Genomic DNA, 13,985 nt, shown 5'->3' with positions numbered 1-13,985 from the left:
GTATGTCCAATGTTCGGACAATTCTCCGTGCACTACACTTTTGCACACCACCAGTCGTTTCCTCCTGCATTGCTGTGGCCACTGCTTCCACTGACGTCGAATCAATTCGTTTCCTCCCTCTACCAGAGTGCACACCAAAAGAACTCGTCTTTTCGAATTTCCTAATCATTTTCTCCAGACCCACGGCAGTCAATCGGACCATCAAACCCTTCAGTGTCCGGATCTTCTGCAGAGCGACGTGTGCACAGTCATCATTCTTGTAGTACAGCTTTACAAGCAGAGCGCGATCCTGCGTTGAGACAGTCATGGCGAACGTCGCAGACGCGAAATGAGGTAAAGCCGTGTACCCGGATTGTTTCTACCAGCTTCAGTGGGTCGTGCGCAAGATAGGTTTTTCAATTACTTATTCTGACACATACAACGCCATCTATTGATCAAATTTCACACTATTTTTCTCCTTCTGACGTACGTTTTCCCCCTTCTCCGATAATATTCTGTTGCAATTTGAAATCATTTTGACCAGTGGTGTTATTTCTACGGCGTTTTGAAAGTGTAACTTTACTTATTATCACCCTGTACTTACAGCTTTGCATGAGAGCATCTGCGACTGTTGATACCTTCACTGACCCATCTGAACATCTGAATGCCGAGGTGGGTCGCCTCTCCCCTCTCCGTTCTGCACGGCCCTCAGACCGGTAGCTGCTGGGATGGCGATACTCCAAGTTAGGATGTTGTGCACTTGTAATTTCTGCGACTCGAGACGAGCTTGCTAACAGACCGTGCTCGGTACCTATGCACTTTCGAATACCTCGCCGTATAGACCAAATAATTTAGAGACTTCTATAAAACGACCGTTGCTTAGCAACTGAATTGTGACGCTCATTGCGACTCACTTGATTTTACCATTGTTGTCATTCGTGTAGCAAAAAAATCTGAAGTCTTCCATTTCGGTGCTGGAACAGTATTGCCTCGTTATAATAAAAATTGTTAGGTATCATGAGATGACTCTGTATGAAGAGCAATATATTTAAATTTCTCGTCATGTAGTTAACAAAGCGCTTACGGACAGAGCAGATTGTTTCTATTGTTAATGTAGTGCAACTTCTGGATACTGATTGGTGCAAACTTTTTTATCGTTGTTGAATGAAATTAAATTTTGTTACAGTCATCTGATTTCAGATTTTCATCATTTAAAAAAGCGTACTACAAGTCATGTCTTCTAGCTTTTTGAAATCAGTACATTAAAATGTGCCCACTTCACATATATTTTCTACATGCCCTGGACAATTTCTATGTGGGTAGAGTTCTCATACATCGATTAGAAACTATTTGCCACTGGGGAGAGGAGCTGACACACAAGACAACGAAAGTGTGCTGAACTCAGGGCGTTTGGACTGTCAGGTTTCATGATGAACCTCACTGAATTATATTCTGTACCTCTGCATCTTTCCTGGAGGCTCTAATACTATAATAACCGAAACATGAGAATAAACTATATGCTCTTCATTTTCGAAGCCAATATAATTGTATCGTAAAACCCAAGTTAGTTATCATCATGGAAGACAATAACTTAAGTGCAATGCGGCGTACTTCCGGGATAAAAATGGAACACCAAATAATTGAAACTTGTCATATTTATTCACAGATAGTGTCATGTACAAAAGTATAAAAAGTATATAAAATTACTTAATATTAACAGTGTATCACACCAGTACAGTGACAATAAATACTTAGTGATTTACAAGTTCAGCGTCACAGTACCATTAATTTTTTTGACAGTTTTCCATTTTAATTGCACTGAGGTGTCGTACTTCCTTTGAAATAACAATTTTTTGGTTCTTTTTTCATAGTTATGTAATGGGTAGTTCTAAATGAAAATTGTAATGCAAATGATTAAAAAACGAACTTACTTCTATATAAATAAACATGTTTACAGCACAGAAGTAAATACAGGAAGTCTTTTGCCGCACATTGTTGACAAAAATTTACATAAAAGTCAGCAATAACAGTACGCTGTGAATCATTCGTTATATCCAACGTACAGGACAATAACTGGGATAAGAAATCGCTTTGAGTGTGTTGAACACAAAAATTTTGTAGGATTCTGGTATAATATTAAAAATAGAGAAACGTTCACCAAATCAGACTACTCAACTGGTAATTCGCTAGGCACATCAGACTAAGTACAAATGGACTGTGTTGTGTACAAGTCTTTAAGATAATTTGCAAAGGTCACTAAAGGTTATTGCTGAGCCAAGCAAAATAAGTCATAGTTAGTGCTGTTAATAGAAGAACCATTGCAGCACTCAGGAAATACATAGCAATTGTAAATACTTCAGTCGGTTTACTTTAAAGCAGCAGTTGCTGAGTCTTCGATATAAGCAGAGTCTATGCTTATTTCCACTGATTCTACGGTAGGTCCTTATACGACAGATTCGTAATGGTAATTCTACCTTACTGCTGAAATGTGTATTACAGGAACTGAACTAAGCTAGCCATAGAGAACGAATGTTACAAGGAGACAAAGCAGACAGCGTCTTTGGATTTGTGTCCGGCATGTCATGAGGACTAAAAAATTACTTGTAGAGCATCTCCTATGCTCCATTACATCAGCTGGGAGTTCATCTGATCCCTGCTGGAATCGTAGGTTCGTGTGCTGCGCTGACGCGCGCTGTCGTCAGGCCACCGGCGCCTCCTCGCTGGCTGCCTCTGTCGTGTTTTCCACCGCCTTCTCACTAGTTGTTTCGGTGACGCTGCCCACCGCCTTCTGGCTATTTGCTTCAATGGCGCTGCCCACAGCCTTCTCGATAGCCTCTTCTCCAGCCTTATGGTCAGACGCAGCAGCAGCACCGCCCTGACTGGCCTCCCTCTTGCCCTTGGTGTCTGTGGCTGTGTCCACGGACCTTTTGGAGGAGCCCTCAGTGGCGGGATCTGTGCCAGGGTCGAGGATCTGCACGCTGCGCACCGGCGTCGGTGTCCTGTAATACGTGGGCCTCACCGTGGTCGTGGAAGTGCTCGGAGTGGTCGAGCTCGTCGAGCTGACGGAGCTGGTGGAACTCTCAGATGACTCTGTCACCTGATACACTGGACTCTGCGAACAGAAAAAGAAAGAAATTTTTACACATGCCACGCTACTGAAGGCTGTTTATTAGAGAGGATTAATTACTTATTTTCTGTAAAAAATGCAGCACAGCTTCAGTGTATTTAAATAACAGCATCATGGTACCATCAAAAGCTGGTGTATCATATATTTCTTCGCAGAGAACCAGTGTTGGTCAATCGACCGTTTTTAAATCATCTACACGTGCATGAAAGTGCGCAAGAAACTTTATGGACATTGTGTAACTGTTTCATTTAGTCACTGCAGCTGAAAGCAATTGCATGTTCCAGTCACATTAATGCGACCACCGCCTATATTCTTCGTCATCGTGCAGTAACCATTCACAAACAGCAGGTCGCAGCACTAACAATGGAGGGTATACAGGGTGTTACAAAAAGGTACGGCCAAACTTTCAGGAAACATTCCTCACACACAAAGAAAGAAAATATGTTATCTGGACACGTGTCCGGAAACGCTTACTTTGCATGTTGTTTAGAGCTCATTTTATTACTTTTCTTCAAGTCACATTAATCATGGAATGGAAACACACAGCAACAGAACGTACCAGCGTGACTTCAAACATTTTGCTACAGGAAATTTTCAAAATGTCCTCCGTTAGCGAGGATACATGCATCCACCCTCCGTCGCATGGAATCCCTGATGTGCTGATGCAGCCCTGGAGAATGGCGTATTGTATCACAGCCGTCCACAATACGAGCACGAAGAATCTCTACATTTGGTACCGGGATTGCGTAGACAAGAGCTTTCAAATGCCCCCATAAATGAAAGTCAAGAGGGTTGAGGTCAGGAGAGCGTGGAGGCCATGGAATTGGTTCGCCTCTACCAATCCATCGGTCACCGAATCTGTTGTTGAGAAGCGTACGAACACTTCGACTGAAATGTGCAGGAGCTCCATCGTGCATGAACCACATGTTGTGTCGTACTTGTAAAGGCACATGTTGTAGCAGCACAGGTAGAGTATCCCGTATGAAATCATGGCGGTGAATCGAGGTAGTACAGCACATACTGATGAAGCTAAAATGAGCTCTAACATGGAAATTAAGCGTTTCCGGACACATGTCCACATAATATCTTTTCTTCATTTGTGTGTGAGGAATGTTTCCTGAAAGTTTGGCCGTACCTTTTTGTAACACCCCGTACAAAGCGTCTCAGAGGATGTGGAAAAAAGTGCAGTCGTTGACTTGATGTGGAAATGGAGCGAATTATCTGAAGTCCAAACGGGCATGATCATTGGGTTTCAAGCCAAGGATGGAAGCACTTCTAAAACGGTTTAGTTTGTAAATTGTTTGCCTGTTACCATAGTTAAAATAAACCGTGAATGGCAAAATGGCACTATCCAAAACCAGCGCCAAGGCAAACTGTTGTGCACTATGGGCCATAAATGACAGTGGTATACGACGTCTGGGAAGATATGTACGGGTGGATAGACGTGCGACTGTTGAGCAACTGATCGCTCAGGTAAACCAAGGAGCTACCAACCACTCAACGAACATTGCTGCGTGTGGGCCTCCGCAACAAGTGTCTGCGTCATGTATTCATGTTGACTGCTGTTCATCAACGACGAAGGCTGGAATACGCACATCAGTATCGCAACTGGACGTCCACAGAAAGGAGACAGGTGGCCTTTTGAGATAACAGATGTCTTTTGGCGTGAATGGTGTGAACCGTCTGAAAGCGAACACCCTGCAACAATTGTTGGAAGTGTCCAGGCCGGAGAAGGGAGCATAATGGTCTGGGAAATGTTTTCGTGGAATTCCCTGGGTCATCTCGTCATTCCGAAAGGTATGAATGCCTTGGTCATAGTCCGCCTGCTTAGTTGAATGGTAACGTGCTCGCCTCCCATGCAAGCGGGCCCCGGTCCGATTCGCGGCCGGGTTGGAGATTTTCTCCGCTCGGGGACTGGGTGTTGTGTTGTCCTCATCATCCTTTCATCCTCATCGCCGGCACGCAACTCGCACAACGTGGCTTCAACTGAAATGAGACTTGCACTTGGCGGCCGAACTTCCCCAGCTAGGGGCCTCCCGGCCAATGATGCCATACGCTCATTTCCATTTTTTGTCTTGGCCACAGCGTCTACAAAAAACCTACACACACCGATATGTACTTGCATGCCATCAGCCATCACCATCCGCCACAGAAGCTGTGATACAAGAATATCAGACACCGACAAGCTGGCCCCTGAGGTGAGCTATATACGCTAGGTATTCAGGAATAACGGCTACAACTATCACCAAATGAATGAAATCATTTTAAGTAAAAGTAGCAATCAGGTTATCGACGAGGAGCAGGAAAAGAAGCTTGCCACGCCGATAAGTAGCCTGCCGAAGAGACACGAAATCAAGTCGATCATCAGGCGGCTTCCGTCGAAAATCCAACAATTACTCAGACCAGTTGAGGATGTGACTATTTTAGAACACCTGGGGGTTTAAAAAACACGTTGAGAGTGCGACCAGTCTTAGGCCGGACAAACAGTGGATAATGTAGAACAACGCAGGTAGACGCATGGAAGTTTTTCGCCTACAACGCCACAAAATTCCACTTTAGCTGCGCATGTTATTGAAAACGTCTACTGGGTCAAATTTGACAACATCTCTGTCGTGACTTGCACCAACGGTTTCTGGGACAGTATGATTAAAGAAGCAATTGAAATAAAAGTCGCTGACAATACCCTTTACAGGGACGGCGGCCTGCATGTCAGATCCGTGCATCGAAAGTGAAACCAACGTATGCCCATACATAGGTATGACGCGAGCGCCGGTGACGTCAAGTGGCAACTAGGGTACATTTTATTCTGCGTTACTTTCACAAAACTCTGCTTTCTTACTTACTATATGCTGGGCAGATGAAACTCTGTCGTAGTCAGACAGGGATATTGCCTACCCAGCAAATTACAGGGTGATTCCATGACGATGTTACAAACATTGAGGGATAATGAAGAAAGGTAAATGAATCAATCTGATGTAAGGGGCCTTGATCCGAAAAATACCGCGTTGAAAGTTTTAAGCGAAAATCGTTCTGATATCTCAGACTATGGACTTTTTCTCTTGAAAGCTCTTGGCTTTCCATATTTTGGGAGGTGGTAGTACAGGACAAAACAAGAAAAAATTTCTAGTATACATGGACTTTTGCATACCTTAAGAGCTATGAGCACTTATTCATCTTTGTTTGTTTGGAACTGAGGTCTTCTACCAACCAAGTGTCCACAGCACTTAGCTACGCATTTTAGAGCCCCTGCTTGCTATAAAAAATTTTCTTGTTTTAGTCGTTACTGCCCTCTCCCAAAATATGGGAAGCAAAGAGCTTCCACTGTCAGAGGTTTCACAAGATTTTCGCTTATAAATTTCGACTAGGTCTTTGCCGGATCAGTGTCCCTTACCTCAAACTGATACATTTATCCTTCACCATAGGCCCAGAAAGTTAATAACATCATCAAGAAATCGCCCTGTATAACCCAAAATAATTTACTTGTTCGTGACCTGTGTGATCAAACTCTTCAATTAGTTGATTACCAATGCCTCCCTTTCACCGCCGACTGTTTAAAGACTCGAACTGTCATGTATAAAACAGCTTCAAACCTCTGATTACTTTAAAAATGACGTAAAGTAATAAACACTTTTGTCATAAACTGTGTTTTATACAGTGATACAATTCTATCATCAAAGGTGTATATGGGTACCGTCCGCAAAGTGGGTAGCGAATGGAGTTAGTAATAACGGAATAATGAATTAAAACTTCATGCTTGATGCTGATGTTTTACCACATGAACAACAAGCATTTAGTAAGGTATGAACCGCTACCCTTTCAATAGTTTATGTGGATGTAACCGGGAAAAAGTCTACAAAAAATTTGAAGTTACGTATAAAGTTTGATGGAAGTCGGTCAGTGCACTTACTCTAAAATGCTGGGTGAATACAGGCTGGGTAATTTGCTCGCCATGAGTCACGATGTCTCAAGACGTAAACTTTAATACATGGCTTATTGAGTTAAATATTTAACATAAGAATATACATACCTCTTAATGACTAGATTATGGCAGCATTTAAAATTTTAAAATTCTGTCAATATTTATATGAAATACAGAAAATCAAACTTTTGTGCCCCCCCCCCTCCCACCCCCACCTTAAGCCGTTGAATAGGCAACTGCAACTGACACTAGTTGAACGTTTCAGCCCTAAACTAATACACATAGAGTAAAAAATAACTGTTTACAATATAAGACAGTCGTGTACGTGAAGTCTAGACGAAGAAATTGATATAGGACACTTGCAGTCTGTCAAGCCAGAAAACAGCCACAAATTTCCTTGCAGAAGCCACGTAAGCTACAATGCAAGGCCAACGTGTGAAATTCGTCTGGCCTTCTTTTTACGAAACTACCGCGCTTGCAGGGACTCAGTTTACATAGAATTGTAATCGTATTTTTAGCACAACGTTTACAAAACTTCTCTGCATTAATTACCCTTACACGACAGTTCAAATTAATTATGTTAAGGAAATAGTCGACTAAGCCGGGGGCGTAATGTCCCTCTATATACTCAGGTTTATCTGAGCAGACCATGTTTACAATGACCGTCTGTACATCTGGACTGCAGTACTGAGTTCGGATGTACACCTTCCAACCACAATTCAGGTTTCGCACAATCCTGAACCAACAGTCCGAGAGTGCAGAGTGTTTCCTGGCCTTGGCCAAACTAAGCAAAGTTTCTTGTAAGATAATTATTCTGTCTAGTGTTCTTACTTGTGAAGTTACAAAAAGGAAAAGATCAATACGGAGAAAATGGACGAAAAAGTGACTTCTCGATGTTAATCTTTCCCCTTCTTCTTCTTTTTTGGTTATGCCTTTGTCCCGCATCGCCGTAACTTCGGCATGGTTATTAACTAATTGGCACGGTTAGTTTGAGGGTTGGTCGGATGCCCTTCCAGTCGCCACCCCGTTACTCACCGGGACGGGTCATGCGTACGCCATCTGCCTGCGTGTAGTGCTTATCATGTGAAAGTGAGCCACCAAAGTTTTCTAAATGTCTGTGAATCGTGTAACTGTGGAGGGGTTTGAGTACCAGCCACGCATTCAGCTAGTGGGATGTGTAAACCTCCGAAAAATCACATCCACGCTGACCGGCGCATCGACTCTGCTCCTTAATCCACCGGGCGGAGTCGATCAGGGGCCGACGCATCTCCCCGCCCCGGAAGTGACTCTTAACACGCACGGCTATGCGGGAGGATCCATGTAATCTTTGAAGGAGATAAAAGTTGTAAAAGAGGACTGGAACAACTGGACTGTTGCGTTATGCTACGCTATATACAGGGAGGAAAGTCACTGTAATGAGGAAATCATTAACTGCCTATGAAAGGCTTATAGCAACAGTGAGATATTTTGGTAGGACTGTTGATATTTCAAAAAATATCATTCCCGGCTCAAGATGTGTCGAGAAAAAGTATCGATACATCGATATATCGACGGAAGAAGAATCGACGTAGCGGCACATAAATACACTCCTGGAAATGGAAAAAAGAACACATTGACACTGGTGTGTCAGACCCACCATACTTGCTCCGGACACTGCGAGAGGGCTGTACAAGCAATGATCACACGCACGGCACAGCGGACACACCAGGAACCGCGGTGTTGGCCGTCGAATGGCGCTAGCTGCGCAGCATTTGTGCACCGCCGCCGTCAGTGGGCATGCGGGAGGCCAGGTGGACGTACCGCCGAATTGCTCAACACGTGGGGCGTGAGGTCTCCACAGTACATCGATGTTGTCGCCAGTGGTCGGCGGAAGGTGCACGTGCCCGTCGACCTGGGACCGGACCGCAGCGACGCACGGATGCACGCCAAGACCGTAGGATCCTACGCAGTGCCGTAGGGGACCGCACCGCCACTTCCCAGCAAATTAGGGACACTGTTGCTCCTGGGGTATCGGCGAGGACCATTCGCAACCGTCTCCATGAAGCTGGGCTACGGTCCCGCACACCGTTAGGCCGTCTTCCGCTCACGCCCCAACATCGTGCAGCCCGCCTCCAGTGGTGTCGCGACAGGCGTGAATGGAGGGACGAATGGAGACGTGTCGTCTTCAGCGATGAGAGTCGCTTCTGCCTTGGTGCCAATGATGGTCGTATGCGTGTTTGGCGCCGTGCAGGTGAGCGCCACAATCAGGACTGCATACGACTGAGGCACACAGGGCCAACACCCGGCATCATGGTGTGGGGAGCGATCTCCTACACTGGCCGTATACCACTGGTGATCGTCGAGGGGACACTGAATAGTGCACGGTACATCCAAACCGTCATCGAACCCATCGTTCTACCATTCCTAGACCGGCAAGCGAACTTGCTGTTCCAACAGGACAATGCACGTCCGCATGTATCCCGTGCCACCCAACGTGCTCTAGAAGGTGTAAGTCAACTGTCCTGGCCAGCAAGATCTCCGGATCTGTCCCCCATTGAGCATGTTTGGGACTGGATGAAGCGTCGTCTCACGCGGTCTGCACGTCCAGCACGAACGCTGGTCCAACCGAGGCGCCAGGTGGAAATGGCATGGCAAGCCGTTCCACAGGACTACATCCAGCATCTCTACGATCGTCTCCATGGGAGAATAGCAGCCTGCATTGCTGCGAAAGGTGGATATACACTGTACTAGTGCCGACATTGTGCATGCTCTGTTGCCTGTGTCTATGTGCCTGTGGTTCTGTCAGTGTGATCATGTGATGTACCTGACCCCAGGAATGTGTCAATAAAGTTTCCCCTTCCTGGGACAATGAATTCACGGTGTTCTTATTTCAATTTCCAGGAGTGTATAACGGCTTCACATTGTAAATATACTCGCAGTTTTAGAGCTTTATATTTATGTATTGATTTTTTATTAGATAGTATGTACATCAACAAACTAGCAGCCTGCCTATCCCACTTAGGGCAAGAATTGAAAAGAAAACGATGCACGTTCACGCTTGGCGATAACCACATTGCTAACAATGGTAACTGCATGTAAGTGGTACAATAAAAGGTGCCTGACGGATCCGGCACATATCGAATTTGTCTAGAACACCTCATGCCGACTTGCCTGCTTTTCGTTTCTGCCAACGGCAGCGACCTAGCAGATGCAGTGTCAAAATTGCATGGTGAAGCTAAACGTTGCAGTTTGTGTTGGGCGCGCCGAGCGCGGATTACGTCAGCCATTCCCCTCACACGTCTCAGCCCACCGCAAAAACCAGTTTTATCTTTAAATTTTTGCTAATTTTCGACAACCATTTACGAAGAATGCTGATGGGAATAAATAGTTCACTAATTGCGTTAAAAATTGTCGGACTCCTTCTTTGGTGCCACATGACTTGTTTCACATTGTCAAAGAGCAAGATTCGACGTGATGAAAGCTCAAAAAGTAGTAAGACTCAGGGGCGTACCCAGGATCTGAACTGGGGGAGGGGGGGGGGGCAGGTCATACTAGTCTCAGGAAACAAGGACTCGAGACAACATACAGCACTTCTTACTAAATGAAACAGGAAACCAGTGAAAAACTGCTTTTAATAAACATTTTAAATACAAGAATGCACTTGTACAATCCCAGATAACATGCAGCATTTCTTATTAAATAAAACAGTAAACTAGTGAAAAACTGCGAATATCTTCTAAGGGGGGGAGGGGGGGCAGGACCCCCCCCCCTGCCACTCGCTGGGTACGCCCATGGTAAGACCCCTTCACATTGTGAAAGTAAAATTACGTTGTACTACAAATTCAAAAGAACAACTTCAAATGTGTACAGAAAATTGGGAAAAGTATAATATAAAAGAAAAATATCGGCAGCCGATATTGCCCCTTCTGTATCGATATAATGACATATCAAAAACTGGTTCAAATGGCTCTGAGCACTATGGGACTTAACTTCTGAGGTCATCAGTCCCCTAGAACTTAGAACTACTTAAACCTAACTAACCTAAGGACATCACACACATCCATGCCCGAGGCAGGATTCGAACCTGCGACCGTAGCGGTCGCGCGGTTCCGGACTGTAGCGCCTAGAACCGCATGGCCACTCCGGCCGGCCACTGGAATATCGAAGGAAAAGGTATTGTTTATCTTCATCGATACATTTTGGCAAAATATTGATATATTGATTCACACGCAACAGTTCGTATGTGCAAACATTATCCGTACAGAGAAGTCGGTGTAAATATCTGAGCCTGTGAAGGGCCCTTAAGAAAGCGAGAGGATATTGGAAATGTTGCGCGGCGTACATACGCCGTTGCTTAAGTGGATTTTGTAGACCAATTTGATGTTACTTCCGGATTTGATCGCAAGTGTCCTATATCGGACTGCTCGACTTCCCCTATACCTCTGCCATACGTGGTAAACAGTTATCGTTTACACCAGTCCTTCCCAACCTTACTGAGAACATGACCCCAAAGTGTAATCAGGTATTTGCTAGTACCGGCCCCTCTGCCCCCCACCTCCTCCACCAATCATGGACATTACCGGCTAGCTAAATTTTAACATGAAAAGGAATTTTCTTTCAAGATCTAAATTTTTAAAATGATGGAAGATAAATTGTGTTCAGTTTTTGAAGGAGTTTTATTAAATAGCGTCTGTTTATTTCTAACGACCTTTATTTGTAGAATGATTAAGTAAATCTCACAGCATGGCGAGTCCTACCTACAACTCCTCAGAAAAGAAACCTAGCTATCAATAGCAGCTACAAAACACGCTACGCTGCAGCAGTTGTCTCCCCTGCGACACTTGAGCCACCCACACCCCGCACCAACATTTCGATCAACTAAGTTAAACTGTGTTTGCTGTACTTACTGTTTGTAAATCACTTGGTTGGCGGTCTCCTTGCTTCTGAACTGACAGAAACTGCAAGACTTTATCACACATGCTCTGTGTCTGAACAATGCCACTAGTAATAATAATAATAATAATAATAGTCTGCGTTCACGAACAAAAATGGTTCAAATGGCTCTGAGCACTATGGGACTTAACATCTGAGGTCATCAGTCCTCTAGAACTTAAAATTACTTAAACCTAGCTAACCTAAGGACATCACACACATCCATGCCCGAGGCAGGATTCGAACCTGCGATCGTAGCGGTCGTGCTGTTCCACACTGAAACGCCTAGAACCGCTCGGCCACACCGGCCGGCACTCACGAACAAAGAAATCAAAAGATGACTAGAGCATTCTGGAAAACTGGAAACATTTACAGTAAATCGTGTCTATCGCTTAATGTGAAAGTGAGACATTATAATACCGTCATCAGGCCAGAAACCTTATACACATGAGAAACGTTGATCATGAGCCTGAAAGGTGCACTTGTAAACGTAATGAAACAAGAGAGGAGAAACACTAGAAAAATCCTAGGCCCCAGTAAGCAGAATAGCGCTGTAAATTGCGGGGTTGGTAAGAGACCGAACAAATATAGTACATGACATGAGGAAACCTCGACTGCAATTTTATTGAAATACGCAGAGGATGACAGTCTGAGTAAACAAACAGATCTTGGAGTACACAGAAAGCATTAAGAACAGCAAGTCCATCACCGAAGTCGAAAAACACTCCCAGGGCCGGTCTCTGTGGCCGAGCGGTCCTAGGCGCTTCAGTCTGGAGCCGCGCTGCTGCTACAGTCGCAGGTACGAATCCCTCCTCGGGCATGGATATGAGTGATGTCCTTGGGTAAGTTAAGTTCAAGTAGTTCTAACTAGGGGACAGATGACCTCAGATGTTAAATCCCACAGTGCTTAGAGCCATTTGAACCATATGAACGCTGCAAGGATGCTGGCATAACAGGCATGGGAAACAATCAGCGACAAAATGCTCAAGTGGAATGTGGGCCAAGAAGTCAAGAAATCCAAGACAAGAAGAACTTCGTCAGAATAAAGGAAGAAAATGCATAGTGAGAAGACAAAATGAGTGTAGTACCGGGGAATATCTCACATCAAGTAGTCCTCTTGGGGCCTCTATGTGTATAATAATAATAATAATAATAATGTGTAGGCTCTACGGCAATGTAGTAGCGACTATGCTGTTACTGTTGTATTGTGCTGTCAATTAGTTCGTTTACCTGTTGCGAAGTGAATAACGAAGCAGTTACCGCGCGGGATTAGCCGAGCGGTCTCGGGCGCTGCAAAATGGCTCTGAGCACTATGTGACTTAACTTCTGAGGTCATCAGTCGCCTAGAACTTAGAACTAATTAAACCTAAATAAGCTAAGGACATCACACACATCCATGCCCGAGGCAGGATTCGAACGTGCGACCGTAGCGGTCGCTCGGCTCCAGACTGTAGCGCCTAGAACCGCACGGCCACTCCGGCCGGCTCGGGCGCTGCAGTCATGGACTGTGTGGCTGGTCTCGGCGGAGATTCGAGTCCTCCCTCGGGCATGGGTGTGTGTGTTTGTCCTTAGGATAATTTAGGTTAAGTAGTGTGGAAGCTTAGGAACTGATGACCTAGCAGTTAAGTCCCATAAGATTTCACACACATTTGAACTTTTTTTTTGAAGCAGTTTGTGATCCATTACGAGAATTAAAAGCAACGTGGAGAAAGCATTTTTATGAGATATTTAAAAATATGTGATGTGTATGTCCCAATTTTACTATCATAGATGCATATCACATAGTACAAAGTGTGTGTGTAGCGCCTGGACTGTATGAAGAAGATGTTCATAAATTCATCTCACAAGCTGTAATCTTAACCACACTGATGATTGATTTGGGGGAGGATACTAAAGAGCGAGGTCATCGGTTCCCAGCGGATTAGGGAAGGATAGGGGAGGAAGCCGGCCGCGCCCTTTCAAAGAAACCATCCTGGCATTTGCCTGAAGCGATTTAGCGAAATTACGGAAAACCGAAATCACGATGGCCGGACGTGGGTTTGAACCATT

At 44.7% G+C, this 13,985-nt stretch overlaps 1 protein-coding gene across 1 annotated transcript in view; it reads right to left on the bottom strand.

Moving 5' to 3' along the window:
• Positions 1–1,706: 1,706 nt before the first annotated feature.
• Positions 1,707–13,985, bottom strand: part of LOC126235483 (uncharacterized) — a 111,110-nt gene continuing 98,831 nt past the window's right edge. The window contains exon 10 of the mRNA XM_049944204.1: positions 1,707–3,091. Within this exon, the coding sequence (XP_049800161.1) occupies positions 2,678–3,091 (414 nt within the window). The 3' untranslated portion in view covers positions 1,707–2,677. The remainder of the gene's footprint in view (positions 3,092–13,985) is intronic.

Source organism: Schistocerca nitens, chromosome 2 (genome assembly GCF_023898315.1).
Source record: "Schistocerca nitens isolate TAMUIC-IGC-003100 chromosome 2, iqSchNite1.1, whole genome shotgun sequence".
Classification (NCBI taxonomy): Eukaryota; Metazoa; Arthropoda; class Insecta; order Orthoptera; family Acrididae; genus Schistocerca; species Schistocerca nitens.
Note: the sequence above shows the minus strand (reverse complement) of the source record. Positions and strands in the feature narration are given on the sequence as shown.